Genomic DNA, 24,570 nt, shown 5'->3' with positions numbered 1-24,570 from the left:
ACAACTCTTAATACTCAATGAGAGGAAAGATCATGCAGATATTACTGATTGTTCCCATGCCATGCCATACCCCATGCATGATTTTAAAATTCAAAAATCTTTATTAGAATGTGCATATTTTGTTCCTTTGTCAGTGATCTCAATCAAATTAATTAGTTAACATTGTTGTGACTGAGATCTATGGTTGTTTTGTAGAAGGGGTTTTGATTGAATTTCGCCTTTCAAATAGAAACAAAAGTTAGCCCCAAGGGAAATATCTAGAGCAGTACAGCAGTTTCATGTCATAACAATAGATAACTGTTTTCTTTAGGAAAGTCAGATAGATTGAAAGATCATCTGTATTGGTTGCAGCTAGCAAAGAGAAAAGGTCTGATGCTCTGTTGCTAACAGAAGATAGTGCAAAAAGTGGTGATACAGAAATAGCTAGCATTTCCTCAACTTGCAAAGTAAATGACCTTTGGACAGAAATATCCTATGAACAGTATCTGTGGATTGTGGAAGATTATGAAGACTAATTCAGACTGACCAAATTTGCAGTGGTTCTATCATTACAAATGGCTGATTGTGAGTTTGGGAGAGGGGTTCAGTTCTCAAAACAGAACTCACACTACTGTAAGGAATGGGCTAACATCTGAAACATTGAATAAACTGATAAATAGGCAGATACAAGTTGGTCCAGTAAATGAATTTTGGTTTGCAGAATCTGTAAAGAAGTGGAGTGATAGATACAGATTATTTACCAGATGAGAAAAAATATTACCCTCCGGCAGCATATCTTTATCATTTGTTAGGTACCACTGTGTGATTAAAGTTGGTTTGACTTGGTTCCACCAGACAAATTTGGACCCATGAAATATTTTCTTAGGGATAATTAATGGGTCCTTTGCCAGAGGTTGTCTGAAATTTTTTAATACTGAAAATCCACACTCTGAATTTTTTGCTTTTGGGCATGTTAACTTCATCCCAAAGTGGTGTTTAAGCAGTAAGTATTTTCCGAAGTAAGAAAAGTTACTATTGCTTGTTTCATTTCCAGCATCTCTTACTATACTTTTTCCTTCCGGCTGCTACATACAGTGCAGGACGATTGAATTCTTCTAGTCACATGGGAGAATAGTGACCAGTGACAAATCACTGAGAAAGATAAAATGAATTTTAGGTCATAATCAACAATATTATGTAGAGTATTCCATTATGCATTCTGTGTTCTCCAAGTCATAATATGCACAACATTTAGTATCACTGGCAAATCTAGAATGTTGAGGAAAAGCTATTGTAGTAAGATTTGTCAACCAATAATGCACAAGTAATCCCCACAAAGTTTTTATTTACTTTTGTCATTGGCAGGTACTGTGTGCAAGATGTTCTGGAATAAGTGTGTGTGTGTGTGTGATTTGCTATGGTTTTGCTGGGGTTTGAACCTGCAGCCTTAGGCATCTGAGACGAATGCTCTAACCACTTAGGCCACTGGAGCAGTCAGCATAGTTCATAATACATTACATCATTTTTAGCACACCTGGTCAAATGCCAAGTGAACTTCTGGTATGACCCTGCGTCTGTTTTGAAAATAATTGTTACCTAAAAAAATGTACTTTCTCATTCTGTAGATAATTGTAATAGCTGAGGACAAAGAGTCATTCTGAAAACTCTTTAGGCACCAACCAGAAGTATATAATGATATGACGTATATATGTGCATCTGTGTATTCATCTGTAGTGTGTGTCAGTAACTTTAGTTTACACCCTGTACCTGTAAGAAACTTTCTGGATGGCTTGCACTTGGGCTGAGGAAGAAGTTTAGTGATTTGAGCGTCAAAATTTAAAAGGTCACTATGACTGAAAGAAGAAAAATAGTTTTTGCTCAATGACATTAGTTCTACATCTGAGTCCTGGACAAAAGTTCGTGAAAGGCTTGTACTTGAAAAAAGAAAGAAAAAAAATGCATTTTTGACCAGCTGGCACTTAAAGTAAGAAAGAAACTTAGATTTTGGGGTTTGAAAGTCAGAGATTTAGATCATAATAGATATAATATGAAAATAATGATTTCTGCACAGTAAGCAAGTCATTGCAACCCATTTGTCAGTAATCTCCAGAGTCTACCATTACTTATTAGTGCCTACATAGAGGATTATTAAATATGTCAGGCATATAAATGTTATATACCTGGCAGGCACTCTTCTTGATCCTGTTGTTTGTGCTTTCACAGGCAAAGGAGTTCGACTATACTACATAGGTGGCGAGGTGTTTGCTGAATGTCTAAGTGAAAGTGCTGTGTTCGTGCAGAGCCCAAACTGTAACCAGCGATACGGCTGGCACCCAGCAACTGTCTGCAAGATCCCACCAGGTAAAACAAATGTTTGCTTCAATTGGTTCTTTTTGATTACCATGATGCTTTTATTATTCTTTCAGTCTATGCATGAATACAACTGGATATTAAGTTTATGTTGTCTAAAGGTTCTCAGCAGCTATGCCTGACACAATTTATAGATTTATGCTTTGTCTCTTATCAAGCTTTAAACACATTTTTGATCTTTTAAGACACAACATAAATTCTTGAAGTGTGTAGTTGTCTCAGCTAATCAGTACTGGAAAAATGGTAAAATATTCAGATTGCTTGATATGAAACTTTACATGTTGCAAAAAATCTGGAATACAGTAAAACCTGTTATGAGAGACTGCTCCTTTCTGCCAACAATAACTGGTCTTTCAAGTCAGGTGGTCTGTCATAACAGTTTTGTTCAATAAGACCAGTTTCCAAGGTCCAGTTTCAGAACAATTTAAAGAAAAGTAACCACAATCACTTTACATATATTCTATTCTTTTTTAGTAGTTCTTGCTAAAATACTGTATGATATTCATCTGAAAACAACATTATGTAACAACAAAGATATACTTACATTTGAAGATCACTTATACGTACAGTGTGACCCCGCTATAACACGGTAGTTGGGAGCCATAAAACCCGACCGCGTTATATACCGAACCGTGTTATATGCAACCAAGTCAGTTAGCTGAAGAAATTGTACCCCCCCCCCCCAAAGAAATTGGGTGTGTGGGTGTGGGTGTGGGTAATAAATGCGGGCGGTAAAATACATGCTTCGTCGGCACAGTTACCATCTTGAATTGATGCATATTAAATGAGAAATACACCTGTAGTGAAAACAGAGAAGACATAATATAATAGTTTACTTTATTTAGAGAACCATGAATTGGTACATATACGTGAATCCTTTTTATATATAAATGTCTAATGTATAGCATGAATAGAGTATCAACACCGTGTACTCACCTGCGAACCTCATCATATACATTGAATCCACAATACAAGTGATTCCGTTGAAAATATGCACACACAGCTATAAAATATTCATTAATTTTGTAACGGGTCATATCGGTCTGAATTCAGTGGAAAAACATAGCACTCTCACGTAAAGAGTGACGAAGCACATTTGCTTTAAAGTACATTCCAAGTCGGTAAAAGTTAGTTTGCGTTTTAAGCATAAACTTTTTCCCTACAAGAAGGAAACTTTCACAGCATAGTTAACGTGTTCCAGTCACATTGGAAAATGCAAAAATCCATCAGATTCCATCACTTTTATTTAAGTTTGGTACTGACTTCCTTTGAAGAAAAGTTCTTTGCTGTTATTGAAAGATTATAGTCGGCTTTCTTTGATGAAGGGTGCATGTGCTTTTGAAGCCACCGCTAAAGGACAGCTTTGGAGAACCAAATGAATGCCCAGTTCGTATTGTGTTGGCAACATCAAATAATTGTATTGCATGATTGAGACTGGTATTTTTTCCATTTGCTGAGTACGTTTTCATAACAGTCGGTGCTTCAGAGGCAATCTGTTTCCTCTGAAATTTCAGCAAACTATTTTATCTGGGTACATTTTTAAAAAAGGAATTGGCCGTCATTTAGACTATTCTAGTTACTGTCCCTCCATGCCTACTGAATAAACCAATAAGTAAGATGTATTATTATTTTATTTTATTTTTAATTTTTTATTTTTTTATATATTTGTGGTAGCAGTGTGATGCTGCCTTCCATGCATGCATCTGAAAATTAACAAAGGGTCAGCAGACGATAGAGATGCAGGTGTTCTGATGAACAGGGATTATTTCAGAAAACGTGATCGTTCTGAAGGATTTAATTCTGAGTGAAACGAAGAGGGATTTTACTTACCATCCACATACAAATATCAGTCTTTGTAAATATATTAATTACTAGTGAGCAGCCGAAAATCGGATGAAAGATAGATCACGAGACAATGCCTCGTCCGGTCAATCTCCATTACCAGAAATGTCAACAACAAAAAGCGGATATTTCACAACATTTAGAACTCATGCTAGATGTCAGGATAAGCGGATTATGATATAACAATGCACTGTTTAGATGGTTTGTCAGTATGGACAAAGAATTTGTTTATGTAACAATAGATAAGTTTCAGTGCATTTTATATCCAGTTTGTGGCTTCCTTTCATGGGGCCTCTGAATTCCTGCACTCCAGACCAATGGTTGTATATAAAAGTTTAAACAGCCAACAATGTTGCCAACAAATAAAAAAAGCCACATGGTATGTTTTGCAGCCAATAAGGAAAAACAATCCCAAGTTTGCGACATTGGCAAAGACCTATGTGATCCCCAAAATAAACTTTTTATGCGTTTTTTCTTCTTCTTACTTTTAAGAAGAAAGAAAAAAATACTTTTTTGTGTACGAGAAAAATACTTTTTTGTGTACGAGAAAGATACATATAAAATTTCAGGATCCAAGCCACGATCGTCTTGTATTATTCATACATGATCTCTTCCCAAAATGATAAGCAACTTTTTACGTTTTTTCTTACTTTTTAAGATTTTTTTTGTGCACAGGAAAAATACATGTATGTGAAATTTCGGGAGGCACGCCATGACCGCGTTATATCCGAATTTGCTTTATAATGGAGCACACTATAGCGGTGTCACACTGTATATTAGTATATGAAATAATTCTGATTTACTCATTTTTTCTTCATAACACCCTTAATTTGTTTTACTGACATTTAACCACTATTTTGTGAGTGTTCTGCTCTATTTCACTTCTTTCAGTTACAGTAATTATTTTCTCCAGCATTAAAATCTCTCTTCTTTTAGTTGGAGGCACTTCCATTGTTATTAAGGTACTATGTTTTAACATTATTAGTGCTGAGTTGTAATATTGACATTAAAGATGTGAAGTATGAAAAATCAATACATGTACATCGCATATCTAACAATTAATGAAATAAAAAAATAAAAAAGAAACAGTTATCTCATCCAGCAACAGAATCATTTACTCAGAGGTAAAAAAACACTGGCTGAATTCAAGAAAGACATACAGGAATTCAATCTGTTAATAAAGTGTGTAACCCAGTCATACCAAATTGAATAGACGACAGCTTGGTGATTTGGATGTAATCACTGCAACATCAGGGGAAAAACAACAAACATCATAAGCCTTTAACACTATCAATCAAATCCTGCACATGATTCTCACTTGCTGGTTTAAATGGCAAAGACCTTATTCATCCCTCAGGCAATAAGAATTTACTCTAAAAACAATATACATGTCCACTAAATTAATTTTGTCGCTACAATGACAATTTGCGACCTGTAGATCAGCCTCTCACTATAAACAAACGGTAGCCAGACTCCATTTTTTGTTGTTGTTGTTCTTATTATGTTTATTTTTATCTGAACAATCTTTACTATTCATGCAGTCATTGTTACAAATGATTATATAAAGGTCAGTAGTGTCTGTCTCGGTTCTCGCGATACAGTTGTTCATAGGAATACTGGGTTTTACATATGTGTGGTAGCAATGAGCAAGAATAATGCTGGGAACCAGGATAAGTGCTGGAATAATCTGCATGTACTTCAGTCTGGTTTATGATAGCAAATTTAAACAGTAAGCATACTAAAATATTTCAAATATCAATATGCAGCCTTTTTTGTGGGTGGGGGGTGAGAATGTGATAAGTAGTTATTGTTGCTGAAATTAAATGTTGCCGGAGTTTATCCCCATTTTTTGCGATGTGGTCATTCATAGCAGTGGCGAAATGTGTTTTTTGCCACAACATCATGGTCACTGGTCACGTTCATCAGGTGGTTGCTCACAACAGAGCATTTATATAATAAAATTGATTGGTGCATTTAGATTTTGGTCAGAAATGACAGGTGGTCGCTCATAGCAGAGGTTGCTCATAACAGGTTTTACTGTATTAATATATATTCTATACAGAATTTTAAGTGATCTACAGGAAATTTATTTTGCTGGCAGGATTTTCAGCTTATCCAGGGTGGATGGTAAAAGGATTATTCATCCCCCACCAGTATGATTGTAATGACTCTAAATAGGCTCCATTAAACTCATTTCTGTGTGTGTATGTGCTTGGACATTTAAACATAAATGTAAGTTCTGTGTGTGTGTATGTGCTTGGACATTTAAACATAAATGTAAGTTCTGTGTGTGTGTATGTGCTTGGACATTTAAACATAAATGTAAGTTCTGTGTGTGTATGTGCTTGGACATTTAAACATAAATGTAAGTTCTGTGTGTGTATGTGCTGGGACATTTAAACATAAATGTAAGTTCTGTGTGTGTATGTGCTGGGACATTTAACCAAAAATGTGATTTCTGTGTGTAATTGAATGGGACATTTGAACAGATGTAATCTCTGTGTATGTATGTGCTGGAACGTTAATACATAAATGTAATTTCTTTGTGTATGTGAATGGGACATTTAAATATAAATGTAATTTTTCTGTGTATCTGTGAATAGTACATTTTAACGTAAGTGTAATTTCTTTGTGTGGATGTGCTGGGACATTTAAACATAAATGTGATTTCTATGTGTAAGTGAATGTTAATTTCTGTGTATGTATATGCTGGGATATTTAAACATAAATGTGATTTTCTGTGTATAAGTGAATGGGACATTTGAACAGATGTTAATTTCTGTGTATGTATATGCTGGAATATTTAAACAAAAATGATGTGCATCCCCAGATTTGAACAGCGTTTGAGTTGGAGACTTCTGCCATGAATTTTATTGAAGGCTATTTTCTAAAAAAAAAGTATCATCTCTAGTGAATAAATATAAATTTACATTACAATATCATGTAATGAAAAATAATTTTTTTAAATACTGACAAACAATTAAATTGAAATAAATATATATTAAATCAGATATAATTAAATCAAATATATATAACAAGACTCATTAATCTTCACAGTCAACCAGATCCTACTTAAGCAGGTGCCCCAAGTGGCTGAGTGGTCTAAAGCGCTCTCCGTTACGGATCACTGCCATCTCACCTCTGTCTGCATATGTTTGATTCTCGGATTCGGCCAATGTGGGTATGTGAGAAAGCTTGCCAGTAGCTTCTCAAGGGTTGGTGGTTTTATCTGATGTTTTCTCGGGTTCTTCCTCCACCATTAATACTGGCCCCCATGTACAGCCTATCGTGTGCTGAAAAATGGCATTAAACTCTTCAACAACAATCTTCTTAAGCCAACTTGGAGAACTATTAAACATAAGGCAGGTGCATACTTTGCAATTTACCTGACATTGTAGAGTAACAATCAGGACATAATTACATACTTATTCAATATATTCTGACTTTACAGGCTGTAATCTGAAGATATTTAACAACCAGGAATTTGCAGCATTGCTTGCCCAGTCAGTAAATCAGGGGTTTGAATCAGTCTACCAGCTGACACGTATGTGTACCATTAGAATGAGTTTCGTCAAAGGCTGGGGAGCCGAGTACAGGTTTGATAATTAGTTTCTATTACTTTTCTGCAGGGCAGCTGCACTTGTAATGCTCATAAATGCTTGTTTTATTAGAAGATTATTTAAGTTAAGTATTTGCTAAAAATATTTCTTGAACAAGCCAAACAGTTATATACCTAAGAAATAAGTGAATAAACAGTGTTTATGTTATTGTCTTAAATATTAGTGCCAAAACTTTTGGTTAACAGCAGCTTCTGTTGAGTTGATTTTATTTTAACTCATTAACCCCTGCTTTTGTCGTTTTCACCTGAAATGCGAGTAGGAAACACATTATGGGGACTATTTCTGAATACATCATGATACATTGACTTTCAACAGATTTTCCATGAGCCATAATTATTCTTTGGTTGTTTTGCTCATGCATGAGCAGAAGGGTAAACGTTTAAGGTTTTTTTTTTGTTTTTTTGCTTAAAGGACCCATCATTTTTGTATCAAGACCACTCTATTCCAAATGCCCACCTTATCATACTTTTTGAGAAGGATCACCTGTCTGTGTGCAGTTCAGACCAGTCTGCCTTAGATCTGAGGCCAAAAAGTCTAAAATCCAGACACAAAATCAGATTCTGATTACAGGTGAACTTTGGATAAAGAAAAAAAGAAGAGGGGGGCTCCTAAAATTAGGTTTTTCCCTCTGTATTTTTTTGTGCAACTAGAACGTCCAGATTATTTGGTATCGTTGTAGAGCTACATCTGTATTCCTTTCAAAAATACCACCCACTTTAGTGTATCGTACATGACCTTGATGAATCAGATGTCGACAGTATGCTACTACCTCCTGCCACATAAACACAGCATCAGGGATTAATGAGTTAAAAATTGTTATTACCTTGTTGGTTTCTTTGCCAGCAGTGTAACCAGAGGGAAACAACTCTTGTAAAAAGCAGATTTAGTATTTGAAAAATATTCTTCTAATGAATATCATACAAAAAACAATAAGCATTAGTACCTGTCATTGGTTCCCTTTTGATTTTTTTTTTTCTCAAAAGAACCTAACAGAATTTCACCATTTACGTTCCTGCTTTAGATCAGGCCTATTTGCTTTGGCATGTCGATTTGTTTACATGTTCTTGTATGGCCTTAAAATGGTTGCAGTTAAATGTTTCCAAGTTGTAACTGTAGACAGCCAATACCCATCAAGTTAACATCAGATAAACGTTGTGATGCTTTGAGGCAAACATGTAGAATGTGAGCCATTTCCTTCCTTTGTGCTATTAAAAACACAGACATTTTGTCTATGTTAAGCCACTAAATATATTAACCTGCATTTAATTAACATAGGACATTTAGCACTGTAGACAGTCTAAGGACAGAAGCTGTGGCTGGCTTGGTTCCTGTCTCTGCAATACATATGCATCCCAGCTACATGAGTAGAATTTTCAAGTAATACCATACTTTATGAGATGTAAATTAATTTTTTTTTGTATTTTTTGTTGTTAAAATTATATCTTTGATAGAAGGTAAATGATCAAAAGAGTGATCTGAGAGAATATTTACACAAAGGATTTCACTGACCTTTGACAGAATTGGAGAAGGAATGAACATCAATCTGATTCAATTCAGATCTCCACTGTCTTACATGATGATCAAATTTTAATCAGATTGGAATGAACATAGAGCAAGTTATTCATGAAGACCATGGCCACACTTGTTTATTTTAATAATCAGTCAAGAAATATGGACTATTCAAATGAAGATTTATAGATTTTTTTAAAATGCTTAAATTTTGGAATGATATTTTTTCTTGCTATTAACCTTGAAAACTGAAATTACATTGATATAAATGGATTACCTTGAGTTCTTATCTTTGTCATTGTTCCATCTTTTTTTTTTTTCATTATGAGTAGTGGATAATGATGCAGTTGCATAAGAGTTGCCATTGATTGCAATATAGATTCAAGTTCCTCGTGGAATGAGTTAGAACTGTTTCACCTATTTCATTATATTTTCATCATTCTATATATAGATTTCCTAAATTTCACTTAAATGAAACAGATGCTTGTTCAGTTTCCAATGCAACATGTATTATTCATGGACATTAATTAACTCAAAGCAATAACAACTTTATTTTATCAACAAGACTCACTTATGAATTACCAATTGCGATGGAGGATCATGGCTTATATTGTTTCATTTGAACTTGACTTTTGTTGATCCGACATTAACACTGCTCTTGTTTTCCCAACCTTTAGCGAGAGCTATATTGTAATACCCTCCCATTATCTTTCTCTCCATCCTTCCTTCTGGCCATAGCTGCATCTCCTTAAACCTCTAGATGGAAATTCACCAGACATGGCTGCCTATATGGTGACCAGCTGCAGATGCGTTATGAATTATAGATTTTTGGTTATAACCCAGGGTCACGTTTCTGGAGGGGAGGGGGTGCGGGGCACATGTAATGAAGAGCATGGGAATTTGTTTTGGTGAGCAATGGAAATAGTTCTGGTTTGACATGCTTTTATCTTGTTTGTTTACAGACGTCAGACAGTAACAAGTACACCTTGCTGGATAGAAATTCATTTAAATGGCCCCTTGCAATGGCTGGACCGTGTTCTGACGCAGATGGGTTCTCCAGGCTTACCTTGCTCCAGCATGTCTTAAACAGCAGATTTGTGAACCAGTCAGTGGAACAAGAAATTTTTTTTTCAAAATAAAATTGTGAAAGACTGTCCAATGCTTCTATAGAGAGCTGGATTCAATATGGAAGTAAAATGAAATTTTATTGCTAGTAGAAATCTAGTATATTGTAAAATTACTTTGAAGGATGTAAGTAAATTTTTTGTAATTGTATGAAAAATTGTTTAATACACTGTATTGTATATAATGTTTCCATTGTCATACAGTAATAGAAAATGTGTGACATTAAATTAATTCTCCCAAAATTACAGAAAATATTTTGAAAGAAGATAAATACTATCATTTAACATGCATATATGAATATGAGACAGTTCCTCCTGATTTTCTACCTAATGCCATTAACACGTCAGAAATACAAGAAATCTGTTTGGTACGTTTTGATTTATTTTGGAATATCCTGGAATAATAGATGTAAAAATTTCAGTTAATTATTGATATTCTGTCAAATTATTTTGCATTTTATGTCTTCCTGTTCTTTAATCAACTGCTCATCATTTGTCGATTTTTACTTTTTGCATATTGTAGGACAAATAAATCATATATGGCTCAGGATAATTTAAAGAGAATAAAGACCCAAGAAAAAAAAATAGATGTCCATCTATTTACAGCTTTTAGGATTGCTTTGGTTTGGTGCTTTATGGCACAGTGGCACTCTGAAGGTGATATTATGCAGAGACAAATAGAGTACCTCGAACAAGGATACACCATAGTTGCTAATACAGGCTGATCCAGTGGTGGGAATTGAACCCACAACCATCTGGTCATGAGTCCAGTGCCTTAACCACTGAGACAATGTGGCTTCTTGGATTTTATTTTCACATTTTGGAATTGGTAAGGTTTAAATGTTTTAATGGAATTATAGGTTGTCATTTTCCCTCAGTTGTAAATTAATTTTTTTTAAAAAATTGGAATCCTGTGGGTAAGTTTTAATTAGCACACATAAGACATATTTCATTTAAAAGTATGACGGGTACATATATTTTTTGTGAAATATACCAATGCTTTATTTTATCCAAGTTCAGGGACATTAGAAATTACCTCATTGTAGAAGTACCCCTTATCTCAAATATGAGATGGTAACTTATAACAACACTCAATTCTTATTTAGTCATTTGAGTACGAATCCCAAAATGCTTAGAAGTAACTACCTTCTGATACAGTTGTGAATGTAATGCTTTCCAATTGGTCAAACATAAAAATTTGTGGCAGTAAACTGTGATGTGTTGTCAAATTTTAATGCCATTGTGACATCATGACTTTACATTAACTTAGTGCCAATTAAATTTTTGGAGATCTTTTGACATTTTTCTTTCTCCAAAGTGTTAGAATGGGCACACAGTCCTGTATATTTGAGGATTTTGAATATGTTAATGGTGGTTTTAATGTCCCAAATATATCCATTTTCTGTGATCTGTTTAAGTGTTGATAGTAAAACTCAGTTTATGACAGTAAAACCACCATTAGCATCCTCAGATCCTCAAATACAGGACTGTCATCCCATAATCAAGTGGTGATCAGTAGCATATTTTTTAATGTTTAATCTGTCTAAACTTAATTGAGTTTGCATTAGCACTCTACACTGATCTTGGATTTCATGATTTGGTACAGAATATCTCACTCTACACTGATCTTGGATTTCATGATATGGTACAGAATATCTCACTCTACACTGATCTTGGATTTCATGATTTGGTACAGAATATCTCTACACTGATCTTGGATTTCATGATTTGGTACAGAATATCTCACTCTACACTGATCTTGGATTTCATGATTTGGTACAGAATATCTCACTCTACACTGATCTTGGATTTCATGATTTGGTACAGAATATCTCACTCTACACTGATCTTGGATTTCATGATTTGGTACGGAATATCTCACTGTTTGAGGTATAACATACTGTGAATGAGTTTATTTTCATGAGAATCAATTTTTGTGACTTTGCATAAAGATGCATTTCATTTTTTGCTCAAATTCATGGATATGGAGAAGGGGTTATTTTGTTTCCACTTGACAAGTTGCATTGTTTCCACAGAAGGGATTGGATTGTTTCTATAGAAGGGGTTAAATTGTTTCCACAGATGGGGTTGTATTGTTTCCACAAAAGGAATTATATTGTTTCAACAGCACAGAAGTGATTATATCCTTTTTTCAGAAGAAATTATATTGCTTCCACAAAATGGGTTGCATTTTTCCACACAAGTATTATTATTTATTGGAACTTTATCCATTTTTTGTAGCAACCATGAAATTCATGAAAATTGGAACTCCCATGAAAAATAATGAATTTACAGGTTATACAGGCAAATATAGTAAGCTTGCACAGCAAGGAATCCATTACACTTTTTCTTTGAATTATCATTTCTTAAAAGACAGAAGGAATATAACATTTTATTTGATTTTATGGAGTCCTGTCACAGTTGCTAGCATTGTGAAAAGTATTTTTGCTATCAGTCTTCTTTTGTAAATATGAAGATATGTTTGAATTTGATTACCTTAACTTCCGGTGATGAATTGCACACAATTTCTTATAACGTAAACTTGTTAAAATGTTACTTTAAAAACAATAATCACTTCAAATTGGCCTATTGAATATCCAAACATAAGTGACTTGAATATTTTTTAAAAGCTTCTTAAAAACGACAAAGAATACTGTATATGACATAACAATGCTTTAAGAAGCACACGTCCACCTCTTTGTTCATAACTCATAAAATATCCTTTGTGAGTGCACGTGTCAATTATAAAAGGGAAATGGCTGAGGAAACTCACCTCAAACATCATAACTTTCTTGAACTTACTGCCATGGATTCTTGTTGGCTCATTACACCTCAGAAATCAATCTCAAAAACAGATCTTTACTGCAAATATTTAAGGAGAGACACATCTCCAAATTGAAGAGTTTAAAATATAGTCAGGTAGCTAACTCATTTTGATATACAGTTTATGGGAACATAGCATTGGACAGTGTGTGTGTGTGTGTGTGATTAGGATTTTTAATGTAGCTTTAACAATTTTTCAGTCATATCACTACAATGTCTGCAGTGTGGCAGTTTATAGTGATGTCATGCACTGGGGCACCTTGCCGCAGATATGTAGCATGATGTCCCATCCAGTCACATTATCTTGACATCAGGCCAACCAGTCCTAACACTAACCTCTTAATGCTGAGCACCTAGCGAGGTAGCTGTTAGTACCATTTTTGTAAGTCTTTGATATGACTCGGCCGTGGTTTGATCCCACGACCTCATGCTTCCGAGGTGGACACTCTAACCACTAGGACACCGGAGTGGTCATTGGACAGAGAAGGTATGCACATATTATGATGAAATTTAACCTCCAGAAATTTACCAAAATGATAATTTTTCTAAGCACACAATGTGGGTTTTACATTGATTATGGTATTTTGGAATTGTAATTATTCGTGGCAGGTGGTCAGAATTTTGAAACTTATTTAATGCCACTTCCTGTAACATGTTTCCTGGATGTTAAAGGTTCGAATACTTGTCAGTTAAGTTTTAGAAGCTTATATTTTTCTTGGGAAATTTGTCATTTATGACTGCTCCTTATAATTGCGATGTTTTTTGTTGCATTTGTAAAGCATTTAGAGGTATTTATAAACGTGCAAATGTTGCAAAATTTGTTTACACATATTTTTATTATCACAAATTCAAAGCAGCCAGTCATTGAAAGAAGGTAGGTTTGTAACATATTTATTTACAATAGTGCCCCACTTTGAGAGACCCCTCAAAGAAAGGCTTCCTCACTCTATCAGAGGCCATCTTGTTGGATACTATAATAGTATATTTTTACCATTTTATTCCCCTCACGAGAAGACATGCTCTTTATAAGGCCACATTTTAATTGCAGAAATAATGGCCTTGTAAAAGACAGACCTACATATCACAGTATCTAAAAGATTGTCTATATAATCAGTTTTTAGATGATACATAAGGACGTGGAAAGATTTGAGTAAATTTCTTTTTGAGCAACTATTTTCTCATTTGGAAATAAAAAGTAACTTTTTGATACCTGTTTATTTAAATTTTATTCTTTAATTCAGCAGAATTAAAAATATATATTACTTCTAAAACGTCAACCTTTTGGCTTCAGAATTGAATGTTTTCTTTAGAGATGGGCTGCGACAGATGTGTAATAGTGGGAACGTAATGATTGCATGAAATGCATTTTATTAATGTACAAAGCTATGGATTGAGTGTACAGACAAGGATGATGTGTTTAATAATTTGTAATCCAAAGTAAGAGTATTGTAAATGTCTATTCTTCTGTACTTTTTCTAAGCTGATCACATTCATAGCATGCATCACCAGTCTTCCTTTTATCACAAGGGAGGAAACCATGCTGTCAGACTAAGGATTAAACTGAGAACCTCTTACACACACAGACAACCTCCCACTTTTGTGTTTGCAAAGTGTGCACCATATCTAGATCAAACAATACAGTTTTGTTCTCTTGACTCACATTGGTTGAAATTCAGATCTTGCTGTAAAATTAATTAGTCTAAATTATGACACCAAGACAACTTCCTGTTCTGTGCCAGGAGGTATAAATAATTATTGTCTCATGGTGGGCAACATGCCTGATTTCATAACACAACTTGTTCTTCTGTACAATTAAGCAATCAGATTGGTTAATTTGAAAGCTATACTTGAATTTCAGCCAATCATAATTTAACTTTAAAACTTGTGCTGGTATCTGGAGCTGAATTGTCTAAGCCATTTGAGCTAATACCCATTGACAATTCCTGAATCCCATTGGCAATTCCTGAATCACTTTCTTTACAAGTCAAATAATTTCCTGTCTTGATAACTTCAAGTCCAAAACCACATCATTTCATTTTAATGTACCATCAGGACATTGGCATAAAGTGTTAACTTTGTTTGCCTGTCCACCACACTTTTGTCAGATTTTGCATACAGGTGTGTTTTATGCAATGTGGTGGGGTATAAATATTCAGTGAACACATCTCTAGTTTACATTATGAATAGTTGCTCAGAGTTTATATATTTTGAAGAGTAGTCTTAAATTTTTGTTTATCAAAACACTTGCTATATATCATTGACTTGAAGGCATTTTAAGTGACATTGACTTGAAGGCATGTTAAGTGAGAAATATTGACTTGAAGACATGTTAAGTGGCAAATATCAGTGACTTGAAGGCATGTTAAGTGACAGATATTGACTTGAAGGCATGCTAAGTGGGATTTCTGATTGGGATAAAGATTGTACCACATTATATGCAGTGCAAAGCTGTAAATAACATTTTCCCAGACGTGAACAGTGTACATGCAGCTCAATAATATTTACCCAGGTGTACTATTTTAAAAGGTGCCAGCCAATCTGGGTCTAGTGTGTACTATTTTATAAGGTACCAGCATATCTGGGTCAAGTGTGTACTATTTTATAAGGTACCAGTCAGTCTGGGTCTAGTGTGTACTATTTTATAAGGTACCAGCCAATCTGGGTCTAGTGTGTACTATTTTATAAGGTACTAGCCAGTCTGGGTCTAGTGTGTACTATTTTATAAGGTACTAGCCAGTCTGGGTCTAGTTTTTATATGGATTCTCATTAAACACAGTTAAATATGATTATCTACTCAAGTCATTGGTATATGGCTAGTTTACATGTTTATGTCTATGTAAACTATACAGTGATTGTATTTATGCATGAAAAATAATGATGGCATTGCATCAACTTTTCTGTCCATCAGTATATCCACCCTTCTTGTAACTAGCAAAATTCAGCATTTCTTTAATTGGATGCTGTTTAAAATCTTGTCACTTTCAATTTGGCTGAGTTGGGTTTTTATCCCCCATCAGTTGCAAATTGTTGTGCCAGCATATTCTTGTAATCAGCATAGCTCAAGAACCACTTGACAGTTTCTGTTGCAATCTGATACATTGTCTCTTAGAACCAAGATGTATATTTTATGGGTTTTGGTTTGTCAACTCCATTTTGGATAGAGTTGTGGCATTGGATGCTTCATACATTCACATCAGATGTTGCTTGTAAACAATATATCTAGATAACCATTAGCATATTCTGATGTAATTTGATTTGTTTATTGTCTCTTATCCATTTAGGATAGAGTTATGACCCATGACAATTTTCTTCTTATATTCACATGTCGGGTTACTTGTATTAACTGGTATTATATAGTTCATGAACATACTCTGATACAATTTGTTTTGAACATTGTGTCTTTAGATGGGATCTTGCTTGTAATTGGCATAGCTGTACAAGCGTTCAACATATTTTGATACAGTTAGATGGGAACTTTGTTCTCCTTGACCTAAATGTGTATGTTATGGGGTTCATCTTGTCTGTTTAATTTTTGACAGAGTTATGGTCCTTGTTGACCAGCTTCATATCTTTACATAGGATGCTGTTATATTTGAGTAATCCTTGATTGGGTAGGATTTCACATGTTTCATGTCATTAGTTGCAGGAGTTATGGTTTTTCTGAATGCCTTTCTGTTAACTTTGGTTTTCCCAATACAAGTTTTTCTGTTAAACCCAAAGTAACAAATTTTAGTGAGTGGGGCCTTTTGTGATGTAACCATTAATAAAAGGTTGATAGGAACAGCTTTTTTGTTTCTTCGATGTTTTGTTTGCAGGGCCAATTTTTTACACATCTAAGTATTCTGTCATAGTGTATTTAAAATTGATAATTACATGTTATTTTGATGAGATGATATTGCCAAATGAAACTGAGTAACACACCTCACACTTCAGTGGATCACTTGTTACAAAATATAGGCAAGCAACATGGAGGGAGGTAGGTTGGACAATAGAATTTGTATTTTTCAGTGGCCTATTGACTTGGATATTTGATGAACTCTTACTCAAATTTGAAACTATTTAATCTGTGATAACGTATCTCCAAGTGGCGTTAAAGTTATGAAAAACGTAGCATAATCTTATCCTCTGTATATCTACAGAACACATCAAATTTCAAAGAGACTTGGAAATTATTATATTTAGCTCTACTGGTCATAGAAGAGCAGAGCTTACCAGATGGTCAGTCCTCCCATCTATCTGTCCATTAGCACAAATTTAGTAAAGCTACCTCTCCAAAACTACTTTGAGGGTTGCCATGAAATTTTATACACACATTTCATCTCATAATCTGATTGGTCTTGAATAAAAAACAGTGCTGAATGACACACATTATGGCTGTCACAGTTGGTCATCTTGAAAATCTTATTGCGTTTTTCCTGAATGAAATCATATCGATATAGTTTTCACAAAAAGACTTCTTATGGCGTTGAGTTGCTCCCACATGAAAATGGTGCAGATGTGACAGGACAATAGTCCTCTTAAAAATCTTGTTACCACCACTTTTCTGAATGGAAAGTCATTTTGATATGTTGTTTTCACTGTAAGACTTCTTATAATATCTAGTTGGTCCTAAATGAAAATGGTGACATCTAATAAAGTTGCCAGAGCAGCCATCTTTTTTTTTTGCTCCTCCTCATGAACAAAAGACATGGGGTTTTTACTAGAAAACTTATGATGTCTGGTTGGTCCTAAATGAAAACTGATGCCCAGATATCCAGTATGACTGACAAAGTGGCCATGTTGGAAATCAGGTTACTGCTACTTCTCCTGAATAGAGCGTCATTTCAACATAGGGTTTTTACTGAAAAAATTATCTGGTTGATTCAAAATGAAAATGGTTCTGATCTGATGTCCAGTTTGGCTACGATGGCAGCCATCTTGAAAATTTTGCTGTTGTTAATATTCCTCATGTCATATCAGCATGGGGTTTTCACCAAATGACTTTATGTGATCAGTTGGCCCAAAATAAAAATGGTGCAGATCTTACATTCAATATGACCACAGTGGCAGCCATCATGTAAATCATGTAAATCTCATTCTTGCAATTTCCTCTCGACAGAAAAGCAATGACATGAAATTCTACCATTAAGCTCCTTATGATATCTCGATGTTTCTCAATTTAAATGATGTGAATATGACACTCAGTATGACCACAATAGTCACCATTTTGAAAATCTTGTTATTTGCTACTCCATTGTCATTATTGAAATGGGATTTTCACCATTTGACTTATTATGGTATTTAGTTGGTCCTAAATTCAAAATGATGCTGATACGACATCCAGTATGACCACAATGGCAGCCATTTTACAAATCTTATTATCACTGCATCAAAATGAATGGTCATATTCACATGACTTCTTTCTAATGATGTCAAGTGTGTTCTGAATGAAAATGGTACCAGTCTTACTCCAATATGGGGGGCCCCGAGTGGCCGAGTGGTCTAAAGCGCTCTCCGTTACGGATCACTGCCATCTCACCTCTGTCTGCGTAGGTTCGAGTCTCGGATTCGGCCAATGTGGGTATGTGAGAAAGCTTGCCAGTAGCTTCTCGAGGGTTGGTGGTTCTTTCCGTGGTTTTCCCGGGTTCTTCCTCCACCATTAATACTGGCCACTATGTATAGCCTATTGTGTGCTGAAAAATGGCGTTAACCCCCACAACAACAACAACTCCAATATGCCTGCCACAATTGCTGATTTTAAAAGCTTGTTATTTTTTACAAACTATTACACATGGTTTCAGCATTAAGAAGTTAGAAAGACGTGTTCTATGTTCAGTTTGGAAATCCTTTTGAGTCTGTAGAGTTTCATGTATTTCAAATCCCAGTTCAGTTTTGTGTTTGTGACTTGACTATGTGGCCTGGCATATACCATTCTAAGTTAAGCATCTTACACAAGGGGGAGTATTGTATTTAATGATTCCTGAAGATAATTCAGATTTATTCCTGGCTGTATCAATAAATACTACATTTATTTAACATTCAAAGTATTTTTAGAAAATTGTACACAATCAACTAAGATCAATGAGATCAATGAACTGTAATCTTTAAGAAATTGTATATGTATGAAAAGTGTTTTGATACTATTTTGCTTTCCAGTAAAAAAAATTCCATTCGAAACTTAATAATTAAATTACATCATATCTTATTTTAATATAATTTATTGTTATAAATGCTTTAAATTGGGACATTTGTAGTTGTATACATGAAGGTTGTTTCCATAACAACCATCATAATTTGCATAGACATAAAGCAGGCATGGTTCATGAGGTCAGTTTCAAAGCAATTGTTATTTATCCATGAAGGTATTTGTTTGCATGATAACTTAAAAAGAAACTTTATTTCATAATTTTAATAGCAGTAATACAATACCTGCCATTCTTTTATTGTTATCTTTTCCAGGTGCTAGTTTCCAGTCCAAGGGATTAATTCCCAGCTTCAGTTGTTAATTTTAGGTCATACATAAAAAACATTATCCCAGTCTGATACCCTAGTCAACATCATACAGTTGGAATATCTTCCATTCTTTTACATGGACAGTGTGTCTTTATACACATCTCTTGGGCACTCAACACTGTTGATTTAGACAGCTTTTGGAATTTCTGCTATCAATCTTATTTTTGTGTGAGTGTGGTGTTTGTTCATTTCTCTCCAATTCTTGCTTTATTTTCTTGTATCTCTGTCTATTTGTCTTGATCTTGAGTGTTTTGTAGATCACTAGTAAAGCAGTACTTCCTGTGTTAATTCCTCTATTAGTAAAAAATGTTATCGTAAATATTTCTTACTCTTGTTCTTCCAGGTCATTGTTGTATTTCCTTTAAGCATTCAGTAAGTAATTCCTCAAGGTACTGGCAAATGTGGGCATACAAAGGAAGCATTTGACAACCTGTCCTTCACAGAATGTGTATTCATGGATGGTTGCCTTCATTCTTTGTGGGTTGACAGAAAGTTACCAGACCTATTGGGCCAGGAAGAAGGGACATGCCTTTTTAGCTTCTGCTCAGGAGGGGTAACATCACTTCCTGGTATATGGAAAATACTTGTATCAATGAGGGTACTTCCCAGTGTTACCGAAGCCATCTGATTCACAGAGAGATGTTGCTAGGGCACTTCTCAGTCCACTGCACCAAGAGTGAAGCAGAACAATAAACTCTTATTTCTTTGGATGCAGATGAGTTTTCAGAGAAACCCATCACACCTAGTCCTTCGTTGTTTTGTCTTCAGTGCCTCTCCCCCCCCCCCCATACATGTTAGGTGACAGAGGAGGATGAGATGTGGACTTTTGGTAATGAAGTAAAAGAAGTGTATGGCTTACTTCCACAAAATCAGTGTCCTCCATGAAATCAGTATGCCAATCTTTTGAAGGCTATGATGCTCTACAGTTTTGACATGTTTTCTGAGCCAAAGCTCAAGTCAGACCTTTTATTGCTCTCTCTCTCACTGATGGTGTAGGAGCAGACTAAAAATTATCTGTGGGCCATGAAGGGACCAGATAGAAAGGGTGATCTATCCCCTCTTCTACACTTTCACCAAAAGCTGCAGGTTCCAATCACTGCTTGGTCCCTTAAATCCCTCGCTTTGTATTTAGGTGCCCTTGGGAACTGGATCTGTCTTCCTGTCAAGGATCTCGAGGCATCGGAACTGAAAGTGTTGTTGTTGTTGTAGGATTTAATGCCATTTTTCAGCACAAGATAGGCTATACATGTCAGCCAGTATAACTGGTGGAGGAAGAACCCTGGAAAATCCTGGAAAGAACCAGCAGCCCATGAGAAGCTCCTGGGAAGCTTTCTCATGTACCCACATTAGCCAAGCCTGGGCCTTGAATCAACGCAGAGGTGAGATGTTAGTGATCCATAATAGTGAGTGCTTTAAACCACTCGGCGGAACTGAAAATGAAGACATATGTTACATTAGCCTCACAAGCCTACCTACCTTTTCCATGGTCTTCTTCAATCTTTTGAAAGAGAATTCTTTGTCCTTGAAAAATATTGTTCAAGGCTTGACCAAGACATTGAGACATGCATTGTCAGTTTCTATTGTGCCGTCTGCTGAGCTGCTTCACTTCAGAAAGGATGCAGTCTTGGAGACGTCCAAGTTTTTGATAGATTACAGCAAGAACCTTTAATGGACTGTCCCTCTCAAAGCAGAGAGGCAATTTGGAGGGCTAATTCTTACAGTAGCCACACAGGATATATAGGATCAACAACACTAACTGTGGTACCAGTCCTGGCTAAACTGGTGAAGAAATACGTCCATTCTGGAAGGTCCCTGGCTCCCCCTCCAAAGTAGTTTAAACACGGAAACAATCAAAATCAAAATCAATACCAGTTTAAAACCCCTTTCCACCTGTCATCCTTGCAACAAGGTGTCATTATTTGCCTTGGAAAGAAGTCTATGGACACCTAGCTCTCAAAGGAGGGAGGCAGTTGCCTCTAGGGTGTCACACTCTCTCCTGGAAATTCCCTCTTCCCAGATTCCCAGTAGGTAACAAGTTAAGTCTTTTTCAGAGACTTGGTTTGACCTCTCAGACAATTCATCATCTCCTTTCCACAATAATGAATGGATACCAGCTTCACTTCTGGGACAAGGACCCCCCATTCTGTTTCAAGATTCTCAACTATTATCTCAGTGGGAAGAGGTATTCTCTCTTCTAAGGAAGGGTGTAATCGAGAGGTTGAAGAACACAAGAAGTCCAGGATTTTATTCCAAGAGTTTTTAGTTTCACTGAGAGGGAGGAAAGTTGAGACTCATCATCGATCTTTCCCATTCAAACAGAATGCTTCTGGCAGAGTGTTTTAAGATAGAGATAACTACCTCAGTTATGAATGTCATCAGGCACATGGTCAGTGATTTCACAGATCTTGAGGATACTCATCCTTCCACCCCACAGGAAATTTCTGCAGTTTTGTCTTGGACAGAAGATATTTCATTTTGGGGCCATTCTTTACTACCTGGTTTCTTACCCCAGGTGATGAGTGCAGTAGTGGCTCATTATTGTCCTTGAAGGTTCCCATTCAGCCTTATGCCAACATCCCCTGATCTGATTTTTCTTCTGAGGGACTTATCTCTCTGTTGGGATATGATGATTCAATTAGGTCTTATCTGCAATCAGGAGAAAGCAGATATTATTGAGAGTTTTCAAATCCTCAACATTGAAACCTAGCAGTAAATCTATCTGCCAAGATAAATTTTTAAGCAAGGTTTTAAGATGCATTGCTCTGGTTAGAAGGCAATCAACCATAAAGGTTTGTGAGGCCAAGTGGAGAATTCTCTGTACCTAATGCTGTAGAAGATGCATTAATTCTGTTGCCCTCCCCCCTGTTCCCCCCATTAACTGCAATTGCAGATTTTCTTCTTTTTCTCTTTGAAGATTGTTCAGTATCTACCATTAGGGCTATAGAACAGTCTGTTTTAACACTCAAAGTTCCCTATGTGATCCACTATATGTGACCCTTGTCTTCCAAAATCTGATAAGGTACTTAGGGTAAGAGAGTGCAGTTTCTTACTCAGTAATGCTGAGATGGAACCTCTTTTGCCATCATTGGTAGTTAGACCTTATGAATTTTAGAAATAAGCTTCCTTCGAGAATCTTACACTTAAAAAATGGTTTTCCTCATCTCCTTAGCATCAGCAGGGAGAAGGAGTGAAAAAATAAAGCTTTGTCATGATAAAGGGTTGTTTATGTTTCAGTGGTAACTATGAGTTGGTCTCTTTTTCTAAGTGAACTCTGGGTTTCTGGCCAAGAATCATCTAACTTTGGTTGCTGTTTTTCCTATTTCAGTCCCCTAGTCTTAGTTACACCTGTGCTGGCGATGATAAAGATAGATTCCTTTGTCCAGTGAGAGCTTTACAATTCGATCTAGATCAAATGGCAAAAGAAAGTGCCCTTGTGGTCTTTTTGTCCCTTCAAAAATTACTGTTGATATTTCATCAGCCACCATCTTCATTTTTCAGACTATCAAGAGCTCATCACTTAGAGATAGATCTCTTATGAAAATGAAGAAAAACCAGGTCAGCTCCATTGCAGCCTCTTGGTTCTGTTCTAATAATTCTATTTTAGATAATGTCGTGAACATCACCTTCTGATATTCTCACTCCACTTTCTTGTGATTGTACTTGAGTGGCACAGAGAAAAGGGAATTTATACTTTGGATACAGTTGTATCAGCCCAACAAGTTGTCAAGCCATCCTCCAGATGACAGTAGAACATCCTACTGACAACACCAGGCCAGTAAATTCAGCAGTGCTATAGGTGATGTATTACTTGTAAAAACATAGTTGGGCGTGGGTAAACCAGTTTTTATTATGTAATACTTTCTATTGTTACACATTTCCCTCCAGTTGTAGTCCTGATCCAGTTGAAAGAAGGAAGATATTCTAGTTGTCAGAAAAGTAATTGAACTAAAGTATCAGACTGGTATCATGTCATTTTTTTCTACTATACCTCAGTTAATTACTGAAATAGGAATGATGCCATTGGACTGGGGACTGGTGCCAGGAAAATTCAGTGCAGTAATAGCAGTTGAGTAATACATAAATAGATCCCTGCACACAAAACTAGATTATCATGATTACTTCATAGAAATATTATCATGGATACAATTCCAGTGTTCAGTTACTCTAAGCCACATATTTTCACATAAGAGTAACATATGTCTAGATGTTCTTTGACCTAAATATACTTTTGGGTAAGTAAATAAGAATTATTTGGTTGTCTCCCTGCAGTTGATACATTATAGATGCTAGGTTTTTGTCCTTTGTTAAGGATGAATATGCTGCTAATATTTTTGTCTGTAGAGCAGATGTTAAAGCAATGACTGTAAATAAATAAAGCTTTTGCTTAATATAGCTTGCGTCAGATGTTTTCATTTAGTCTGTATTCAGAGATAGAGGTAGCCATGGTACTCATTTGGTAGGGCATCAGACTCCTAATCCAAGGGTCATGGGTTCGATACCTTTCCAGGTCAGCGTCCTCTATGTGTCCTTGGGGAAGGGAACTTTGTTCCCATTTCCTTGGCATAATATAGCCAAACGTGTTTAAAAATGCCATGAAAACCAACAAAAACAAATATCTTTGCGGATAAATAAAACTTGCCAAATTTTCATGAAGATTATTTTTAAAAATGTTGTTCGGACATGCCACTAAAAACAAACTTTGTGCCATTGGCCATGCCACTAAAAACAAGCTCTGCCCCATTGGCCATGCCACTAAAAACAAGCTCTGCCCCATTGGCCATACAGCTAAAAACAAGCTCTGCCCCACTGGC

General features: G+C 35.6%; 1 protein-coding gene across 1 annotated transcript in view; it reads left to right on the top strand.

Moving 5' to 3' along the window:
* The window catches only part of LOC149793130 (SMAD family member 3-like), a 139,917-nt gene extending 115,766 nt beyond the window's left edge, over window positions 1-24,151 (top strand). The window contains exons 7-9 of the mRNA XM_089967051.1: window positions 2,203-2,340; window positions 7,643-7,787; window positions 10,283-24,151. Of these exons, the coding sequence (XP_089823177.1) occupies window positions 2,203-2,340; window positions 7,643-7,787; window positions 10,283-10,406 (407 nt within the window). The 3' untranslated portion in view covers window positions 10,407-24,151. The remainder of the gene's footprint in view (window positions 1-2,202; window positions 2,341-7,642; window positions 7,788-10,282) is intronic.
* Window positions 24,152-24,570: the final 419 nt, after the last annotated feature.

The sequence above is a fragment of the Sinohyriopsis cumingii genome, chromosome 8 (genome assembly GCF_028554795.1).
Source record: "Sinohyriopsis cumingii isolate HCF-2022 chromosome 8, ASM2855479v2, whole genome shotgun sequence".
Taxonomy (NCBI): domain Eukaryota; kingdom Metazoa; phylum Mollusca; class Bivalvia; order Unionida; family Unionidae; genus Sinohyriopsis; species Sinohyriopsis cumingii.
This window is presented reverse-complemented; position numbering and strand designations above follow the sequence as displayed.